We start from the raw sequence: 9,983 nt of genomic DNA, 5'->3' as shown, positions 1-9,983 counted from the left end.
CAAAATTAAACGAAATAAACATTTGAAATATATGAGTTTGTATGTAATGTATGAATATAATATACAAGTTTCACTTTTTAAATGGAATTACTGAAATCAATCTACTTTTTCATGATATTCTAATTTTATGACCAGCACCTGTAAATGTTTGTCCTGTGTGTACATCTTATTTTAATCCTCTACATGATGATTATTCAGGGTTGTTTGTAGTTCTAAATAACTCTTTTTCCTGCTGAGGTTTTGTTTTCTGTAACTTGATACAGAAAACCGAACAGGGATGATCAGACTTGGAGCCGTATCATCTTTAACATCTTGTAATGAAAATCTACCGGAAAGCTTTCCAAAGTATATGTGAAGGATTTTATAGATCCATTCTGTGGAAAAATAGAATAAAATCCTAAAAGAAGTACATTGTCTTAAAGTCAAATCATATTAAAAATGATAATAATTTAAAAAAAACTTTGTGGTTTTTAACAGATCCACGGATGCTCAACAAAAAAAAAGTTTGTGGGAAATAAATTAGGTACACTCTGTAATTCAAAAGCTTTTAGAATCACATTTGGCAGAAATGATCTTCTGTTTGTCCTATCCGTCTCTGATGACATTGTGGAAAAATCTCTTCTTTACAACATTGCTTCAGTTCATTGAGGTTTGTGGGCATGTGTTTATTCAGTTGGGTTGATGTTTGAACTTTGGGTAATTTAGGATCTTTTTTTTCTTGTAGCCTTGTTGGTTTGGATTTGCTGATGTGATTTAGATGTTTGTGCCACTGAATGATCTAATCTGGGCCAAGCATCAAAAAAATTCTCCTTGCAGCAATTTTTTCCTTCTTACTGTGGAAGCAGTAACACTGCACATGAAGTCCTCTTCAACTCATTCTTTAGCTTGGGTGCACAATAAATATATCCAAACAAATGTATTTTGTATTCCTGTCGGCTCATCTCTGTATTCCCGTCACTTTTCTGCTGTAGAGCCCGGTACACCATGTTAGTTCCTGCCCTGTGGAAAACTGAGGTCCAAGACTGGGAGCTGAAGTGTATGAACAACCTGGTTCTGGATGATTGCCACCATGGACCCAAAGCAGGTACAGTGCAGAAACACACACACACCAGGCTTTTGTTCTCCAGCAGGAACTGAGTGGAGCACTGAAAGCCTCTCTGCAGGGCAGTTTATCAAACCCTGGTATCTTATTCAGGCTAAATTTCTAAAACTTTTTTTTTTTTTTGCAAACCTGCTGAGCCCATTACTTTTCCACAGTTGTTGAAGCTTTAGTGAAGCAGAATGTTTTGATTTTAATTTGGTTTTTATTGATTTTACTTATTGGTTTTATTCTGCAAGTTTATATTACCTAAAACAAAAATGTGGATTTTATTGCAATGCTTTTCTATTTTAAATTTTCTATAACATTTTGTTTATTGAGGGTTGTTTTTAAAGTGTGCTACAGAAATAAACTTTAAAACTGTGAATGATGGTTAAGCAGTGTGGAAGAAATCTCAAACATCTTCCTGAGAACATTTTTTTTTAATTTTTGCACTTTTTTCTGTCAACCCCTGAGTGAAACAAAACATCCTATTTTAAGTCTAGTTTGAACAAAAGCTCAAATAAGATGCTTCAACACAGTTTTCTTTTTCTTCATTCCTCCATTCAGTTTCTAAAACTTCTGTTATTTGCTTTTAAAGTGATCTTTTTTTAAGAACTTTACATGTAAACATGTTCATAAATTAAGTCTTAAAATATGATCTCAGTAATGGAGATTACTCCTTGCAAACTATAAAATCAAACATAAAATGGTGATCTGAACTGTATCAAATGGTGCAGTTTTAAAGAGTTTACTCCAGTAGTTTTCCAGATATATTGATATGTAGTTTTAAAATGTGGGTCCACATTCAATGTAAACAGAGCACTTTGCTCAATTTGCCAGAAGTCACATAACAGCTTGAGTGACGTGATTGACCTACATTATGCTGGCTGTAGTCTGTGTAGGTAAACAAATATGACCAGTAAATTTAACATTTGACCTGTTTTCAGTCACTTCAGCTCTTCCTGTAGGTAAACAAACACACGTGGTAGATGGCACCTGGTCTCTACTTTTGCTTAGCTTTTTAGGTTAATATCGTTTTCTGTTTAGGATTCTTTTAGGTAAAATATTGTAAATGCTTATCAGATGGTCCTGGAAAAAAGTCTTCTTTTTTTTTTTTGGTGGGGGTTGGAATCTGTAGAGGACTGATAAAGTCCCTGTAACAGACGGCGTGTGTGTCTGAACATGTGTGGCTGGTGTGACGCCAAAGATGAAAGAAGCTCCCGTCTTTTGAAGGTTGTTCAGATATCACCCCCACAAGATCTGGAAAGCCCTCTCCACTGGAGTCTGATCCTCACAAAAGACAGATTGGAATGCAGGTCTCTCATGAATGTGCACACAAGCGTGCACGTATGCCTGTGCTTGTGGGTGCATCCTGACAGGCGCAGAAAGGCTAATGGATGAGTCACATGGTTGTGGCTGCAGGGCTGAACAGGGCATTATTGTGTGTGTGTCTTACGGTCAGAATTATAATAATTTTTAAAGTTGAGGTTGCATTCAGTGGTAATAGATAGAGTATGAGTGGCAGTGTGTGTGTGTGGGGAGAATTTAGTTCAGTAAATTGGTGTTTTGAAAAGGGCAGAAGAGCAGAGGGAGCTTGAGATGGTACCTTTCGGGCTACTTGGAAGCCAAAACTGCTCGTTTTATAGTGGAGCTAATCCACTGCAAATAAAGATGAGTCATCCTTACTTGCTGGCCTGACAGACTGTCTAGCCCTCCAGTCAGCTGGGGAAATTGAGCTGATTCATTTGCTGCCTCTCTGATGCAGTTTTATTATTCTCTTCCTTCTTTGCACTTTCACTCACTCTCTATTCATGAAACCTGTCATCTTAAATTTAAGGATATAATTTGTGCACCCTCCCTGCCCATCTAAAACAGACGAGAGCTTAGTGTTTCTCTCTTTCATCTTTACATCAGACCATTCTTTGAGAGGGTTTTTGTGGTGAAAGTAATTCCCTTTACAGACACCAGATGTTACCTTTTTATATAGTTGGTTTGTTTGTTTTTTTTAGCTTCAAACCTTTTTAGTGCTGTCATTTCATTAAAAGGCAACACAGAAGATGTTGAGGGGTGATGTCAGGAGTCGCATGTTTCATGTTATGACTGCTGTAATGTAATATGACTGAAAGGCTCTGAGCAAAGCTTCTGCTCCTCTGCCTGGACCTGTTGCAATAACCTCACACTGCCATATTCCAGTGTGCCTAAAACAGCAGCTAACAACAGTAAAACATTCTCTTGTCTCGTACGGATTGTGTATTGTTTCTTTTAAACTGTATATTACAGGTTTCCACATGTTAGAGCTGTCACTAAGTTCCCACGTTTAAAATAATCTCTGCTGATCTTACTGGAGGAAAAGTCAACCAAAGTTAATTCAAGTTTTTGCAAACTGTGAAATATTTCCTTTTCCTAAGTTATCTCATTTCTGTAGTGTAGTCATGCCAGTTTGCTGAAAAAGTTACTGAAGAAGTTGATGCACATATTTTAGACGGTACACTGCAAGCTGCACATTAATGTTTATATGGTTTGCATGTGTCTATTTTTCTGGTTCTAAAATGGTATTTATGTGCACTTTTAAGGAGAAGGTCTGATGCTCGTCTCTAAAACATACATTATGTGTGCATGCCTTAATGCTGATAATGGCTGAATATATCTAATCCAAGCAAAATAAATGCATGAATAAATAAACTCTTAAAGGTCAAGCCTATTGAGACACTGATTGTCCTAGTAAGAGGAAGTATCCAGTGGCCGTCCAACAGTAGGCTGAGTCAGCGTTTAAGGACAGAGCTGATGTGATTTGAAATTATGCTTAGTCAGGCTAAGAACACAAAGATGTTCTTCTGTCCTCTAAAGGCTGCTCGTTTTTGTAACCTTCATCTCGTGGGACCTTAATGTTTTTATCTCTCTCCACACTTTTATTTTCTTCTTCAACTTTCCTCTTTTTTTTTTTAAACCGTGGTTCACTTTATTGATGATCTTTCCTGTTTTTTCTTTTACTTCATTTCCTGCCCTGCCCTCTTGTCTCCTTTTTTAGGTTGCTCTCCTTGTGTAACAGCTGACCTCAGAGTTCTGTTCTCCTCAGCAGGTTCCCAGGATACCTGCACTGTTTTCCTCCTGTCTCCCTGCTGCCTCAGCCTTTGTACAGTGACTCAGCTTTAATTTTACTCAGTACCCCATATAACCTTCTGCAGCCATTGCTGCATGATTTGGGTACATTTTACCTCCATCGGGTTCTGCATTATGTATTAGTTGCCGTGCAACTTAAGAAATAATTGAAGCTGACATGAATGCTAACTAGTCTTGAGCTTTATTGACCTGACAAACGGCAAATTCAGAGCGAGGTTCGTAGAAAAGTGTTTTTTGTTATTTCCAAAATTACATATTTGTTTTCTCTCTTCACTCGTTCAAACTGCTGCAGGCGCAGAACATCTGCTTTGCGAAGCTCATTATGAACTCATTAAATCAAAAAATCTGCTTTTGTTTATTTAATTGGAATAAAAAGGATCTTTGAAATCAAACAGCTTTACATCTTCTTGGTATTGATTTCAGTGTTGATGTTTGTATTTTTGTTCTCTTGTCTTCTTCTCCTATGTTTGTTGACCAGAAGAGCATCTGATGTAGCATAATTTATTGGTTTCAGAGACATGAGCTTTAAAACAGGAGAATAGATAAATTTGTTTGTTTTTTACTTGTTAGTCTATTAACCTTCCACCTGAGGTTCCTGCTCAGAGGAAGTCTGTCCCAGCACTCTTTTCCCTCCATGCATTCCCAAAATATCCTCACTTGGGTAAAAAGGCAAAGATGGATGATCTGTCAGAGGAAAATGTGCATCTTTTCATCTTATGGTTTGTGTTCAAGCAAGCTTTCAAGTTTGGATAAAGTTCCAATGTTTTCTTTTAGTTTTGTTTATTTTCTGCTTATTTCATTTGATGCAGAACTTTGATCTCAGTTAATTATTGTTATAGTTTTATGAAAAGTTACAGAAGTGTGTATATAAATTAAAAGGTGATGTTATTGACATTAATAATCTATGTTTGATTTTTATTTTAAGTTCGTGGCAGTAGTATTAGGAGTATCTGAGTCTGATGGGCAGCAGGACGTGGATGTGATGCTGTATTCTGTTTTGTTAATCCAGTCATGGTACAATATTTATCTCAGATTATAAAACTGTTGCAGCACATGGTGGTTTGGTCAGTTATCTTTAGGTCTAAACCAAATCTATAACATATGTTTCACTCCAAGTTGAGGTTTTACACTTCATAATTAACTGATTGTTCACATTAACAGACTAAATCTTTTTTTTTCATACCACTGTTTACAGTCTCTTGATTTTTGTCCATCTGCTATTTGTTTCCCTCAGATTCACTGCAGTTCTTTATGTATATTTGTGTGTGTCTAGTTTTTAACCTATTTTAACCTACTTATTTCTGGTATAATCATCTACGCTGTCAGGACCAGTAGATCTTATGGGAACCAAAGCCTAGTTCTAATACAGTGGAAGGCTGTGGTTAGGTTTAGGACTACAGTGTGAATTAAGTAAGGGTTAGGTGTGTAGTGGTAACTATTAACAATACAATGTAATAGAGATAAAATACAAACCTGTGTGCGTGTGTGTCAGGACTGTTTCCACTGAGAATCACTTTGTGAACACAGTGACAGCACCATTTCCTCTTGATCTAATTTCCATTTTTGACAAGAATAGCAATACGTTATATATTTACATGTTCCTTTTGTACAGTTAAGTTCAATGATAACATGATCTGAGAGCAGAGGGATTTAGGAAGGATTAGAGTCTGTACATATGATGTTTCAGAGGCTTACCTGGAAAAACAAAAAGATGTCCCTGAAATACTGTTTTAACTAGTTTCTGTTCATTACCAGTGTAGTCAATTAACTCTTTGTTTTTAATAATGATGCAGCAGCAAAGATGGAACAAGTGTAAAAGGTTAAACAGATTTTATTTTTCAAATTGAGCTTGCCGATAAATCTTTTTGGGTTTTTTTTTTTAGTACCTTGCAGTCTTAACAGTAGTTTGAGCTGGATTGCATCTATTAGTCCTGGAAGAATGTCACCTTCTTAACCTCTGTGGGCATTTAGCCTACATATGACCCTTTAGATTGGACCTACTTTCTAGTAAGCTTCGCTGTAATCCTTCCTCCCTCTTCGTTTGTTCCTGCTAGTTAAGGTGGAATGCCACCTGCTCAGTCTGCCTTAGGCCTGATCTCCTCCCATTATTAGACACACATTCTTGTGAACTTTTGTTCTTATTTGGTTTAATTATGATGGGCAAGTGCAATCTTGCCTTTTTCAGCTTGTCTAATTTTTATCACATGCATCACAAAAAAACCTGTGAAAGTCATATGATACAACTGGAAATTCCCAAATAAATCTTTACAAAGAAACAGGTTCTTTATTGTGGAGATCTACAGTCCTGTGGAAGTCTTGAGCCACCCTGCATTTTTTTTTGGTTTGGAAATAAAATATTTCAGGTGTTTTGGAGCAATGATTCTGTAGATTATCCAAACACAGTGGTTACTTTTTTTTCTTTCCACTAATTCTCCAGTTTCTGAATGGGTCAGTATTTATATTAATTTGTTTTAATTCAGATAAAAGTGACTATTGAAGCATAATAAAGTACCTAACTCATAAGGAATTATTCAGCTTAAAGGTACTCGTCACAAAGTCTTGAAGACAAGTAACAGAATAAAAAAAGGAAGAAACAAAATCCAGTTTTGTTTTTTCTCATTGTTCTTTAAATTAAAAAAATCTAAATTATAATTACCTAACAATTTTTTTAATGTTTTTGTACATATTAACCTTTTTGAGTAAACTATGATAAAAAGGTTGAGTTGAAACCGTAAATTTACAGATCCAGAAGTTCTGCAAAAGCCACGTGTTTAAATGACGCTCTTGACTGATGTCTTATTTGTTTTTTCTCTTTTCTTTCACGTTAATCAGCAGATTCACTCTATTTTCTTGATTCTGCGCTTGTCTGATTGCTTCATGTTTATTTACTCAAGCTGCAGCCAGCCTGATGTAGGTCAATCATGTCACTCAAACTTCGTTTTTTTTGGCTGATTCATCCGAGTGTTTTGTTTATATTAAATGCGTACCTGCGTTTCAAAACTGCTTTCAGTATATCTGAAAAACTACTAAAGTAAACTCCTTCAGCTCTGCACCATTTGATATTGTTTAAGATATCTTTTTATGTTTGATTTCATACTTTGCAATGAGCAGCTTTAGGATTATTTTTACCACTTTGTATTCATGTCATGTTTTATTTAATTATCTTTGTCCAGACTTTCTTCCTGAATAGCTTTTGCAGCAAGAATTGGCAGAAGCCTCAGTTCATTCGTTCAAAGTTGTGGAAAAAACAGTCTGAGGTCACTTCTGCTCATATTTCTCTTAGCTTAAGCTGTTTTTTTAAGTGATATTTTTGTTTTACTAACTGCTGTGCCCTTGGCATGCCAACAGAAACTGAGAGAGATATTACGCTGTAAGAAAACTGTCACTATGATGACTTCAATGAATCAATCAAGTTAATTGACTGTTGGATGTACTGACCCATCTTGTCTGAAAGGCAAACTTTACATCACAGCTCCGTCAGTTTCAAAGGCGTCTGTGAATGATGTGAGAAGCATTAACAAGAAGGTAACCAGCTGCTTTTTCTCTTTTTTTTTAAGCAAGAAACTATCTGTGATACTAAACATTCTGTTTTATCCAACATGGTGGCTGGTCCAGCATATTTCCTAATAAATATTTTTACTGTGTGTTAAAATAAGGACTTTTCCAGGAGTATCTAAACTATTTGTCTGTCCTCATTTTCACTCAATAAATTAAAACCAGGCAGCCGGTTTGGGATTTTGTGCTTGCTTGCATTTGGCCCTAAAAAGAAATACGAGGTGTATTAATTAGGTGTTTTGCGTATAAATGTGATGGGATTAGAAGCCTCCGGTCTTAGGAGGGAGAAAACCATAAAAGAATAAAGCAAAGCAGGGTTGACTCAGATCTTCTCTTTCCTCCTGGTAAGACCCTGAAGGTTTTCTTGCCAGCCTGAGATCATTTTTGCATGTGTTTATGTCACCAGCTCTCACCTTTATGAGCACAAATACAGGTTTTCTGTGCTCTGCTGTTGCACCCTGTGGAGCCCAATAACTGAGGGATGAGGGGAGGTGTGTGTGTGTGTGTGTGTGCGCAGTGGGGAGGTGTGTGTGTGTGTGCGCAGTGAAGAGAAAGATGGCACAATGATTGCCTTAATGATGTTTACTTTAATTAAAATCTAGGGCATAATTTTCTAACAAGGCTTTGAAGGTTTGTGGACATTTAAATTTGGGTCATATTTGTTTTTGCTAAATTATGTAAGAAGAGATTTGCAGCATTTACTAAATGAAATATGTAAAACTGAAAGCAGTGAACGTGGACAGAGGAAAAACCTGATAATAAAAATGACTGTTAACATTTGATCTTAATAATTAAAACATAAAGCTCTTTTGTGATAATTTATTAAACCACAGAAATGGACAGATCATGGCAGCGGAGTCATGTTTTCTGCTGCAATCTCCAGATTCTGATACAAACATTCACCCATCAGAACCTGTTCAACCTGGACCATAATGATGGGGACAAATTACAAAAGCAATTAATGTCACTTGATTTGATTGGGTCCAACTATCAGACACATTTAATATGTGTAGGGTTTAAAATGGAAGCAGCTCTTTACTCTGGAATTAGTCTTCTTTTATCCTCCCACTGTCAGTATTTCCTATTTTAGGTTCCTTTTTTCAGCACAAACTCAAGAAGGCCAATTCATTGTTAATATTGTCCTGTTGTCTTTTCTGTATCCTGATGTTCTTTTTATATGTTGGCAGTGAATTTGCAATTACTGTCCTGTTAAAAAGAAAGAACTTCTCACAGCTGAGAGTGAACTTTGACCTTACCTGTAGGAGCATCAGGATAGTTGGGATCAGAAATAGAAGTTTATTCTTCTTTTTTTGTGCATCTCTCTCAAGTATCTTCCTTACTTTGCTTCAGTGTTTTGTTTCTGCTCGAGTTTTTCTTAGAATATACACAAAAGAATATTTATAATTCCTGAGATGTCAGTAGTAAAAGGTTTGGTTTTGCTTGTAATGTGCAGTCATGCTTATCATATTTGGGTTGTGGGCTCTTGTTATTACCAGATGTACTTTATCAAGAACTTAAATTTAAAAAAAAAACAAGGAAAAACTGGACTAAAATGTGAGGTGTTCACACCATTTCTACCATCTTGAATCTCGAAACTTGAGGCTCTTTTATTTCTTTGCGCTTTGTTTTCTATGTTTGGCCGACCACGTTGCATTCCTATCACTCATCTCTTACACTTAACTTACCGAATCCTTTCTGCATTTCTAGCCACTGCTTAATGCCCCACTCCTTGTGGAGCTTTTCTTGTCTGTCATTTTCACGCAAGCAGCAACACATGAAACCGGAGCAGGAGAATAATTTAGCTGCTGCCTCCTCTCTGATTAACGAGAGCATACTGTCTGTGAGCTGAGCTGATGATCCCCTTGGGGCCTGAAGTATTATTACAAACGCAAACTACTGTGACAAATGAGTGTGGGTTTAAGTATTTAACCATAATCCTCATGTTATTGCTCTCAAGGATCAAGAGACAACATGTAAGTGTTCACATTTGGAGTAAAATGGTTTTAAATGTTATGAGTTATAATTGAATGGTTTTTGTGATGATGCTCAAGAAGATCAACTTTCAGATGATTATTAAAAAAATGTTGAGTATTCATGATGGGAATTACACAGGTTCAAATGCTAATTTGAACTCATATAGCCCTTTTTATTAGGCCCGAGCAGCGACAGCGCTGCGAAGGCCTATTGTATTTCGTGGAATTCTTATTCTTCTTATTCTTATTCTTTT

At 36.3% G+C, this 9,983-nt stretch overlaps 1 protein-coding gene across 2 annotated transcripts in view; it reads left to right on the top strand.

The window, feature by feature from the left end:
* si:ch211-266k8.4 overlaps positions 1-9,983 on the top strand; it is a 46,760-nt gene that overhangs the window by 10,764 nt on the left and 26,013 nt on the right. For both annotated transcript variants that reach the window (XM_037978473.1, XM_017428873.3), the window contains exon 10: positions 972-1,084. In XM_037978473.1, coding sequence (XP_037834401.1) covers positions 972-1,084 — 113 coding nt within the window. The remainder of the gene's footprint in view (positions 1-971; positions 1,085-9,983) is intronic.

The sequence above is a fragment of the Kryptolebias marmoratus genome, linkage group LG11 (assembly GCF_001649575.2).
Source record: "Kryptolebias marmoratus isolate JLee-2015 linkage group LG11, ASM164957v2, whole genome shotgun sequence".
NCBI classification, from domain to species: domain Eukaryota; kingdom Metazoa; phylum Chordata; class Actinopteri; order Cyprinodontiformes; family Rivulidae; genus Kryptolebias; species Kryptolebias marmoratus.
This window is presented reverse-complemented; position numbering and strand designations above follow the sequence as displayed.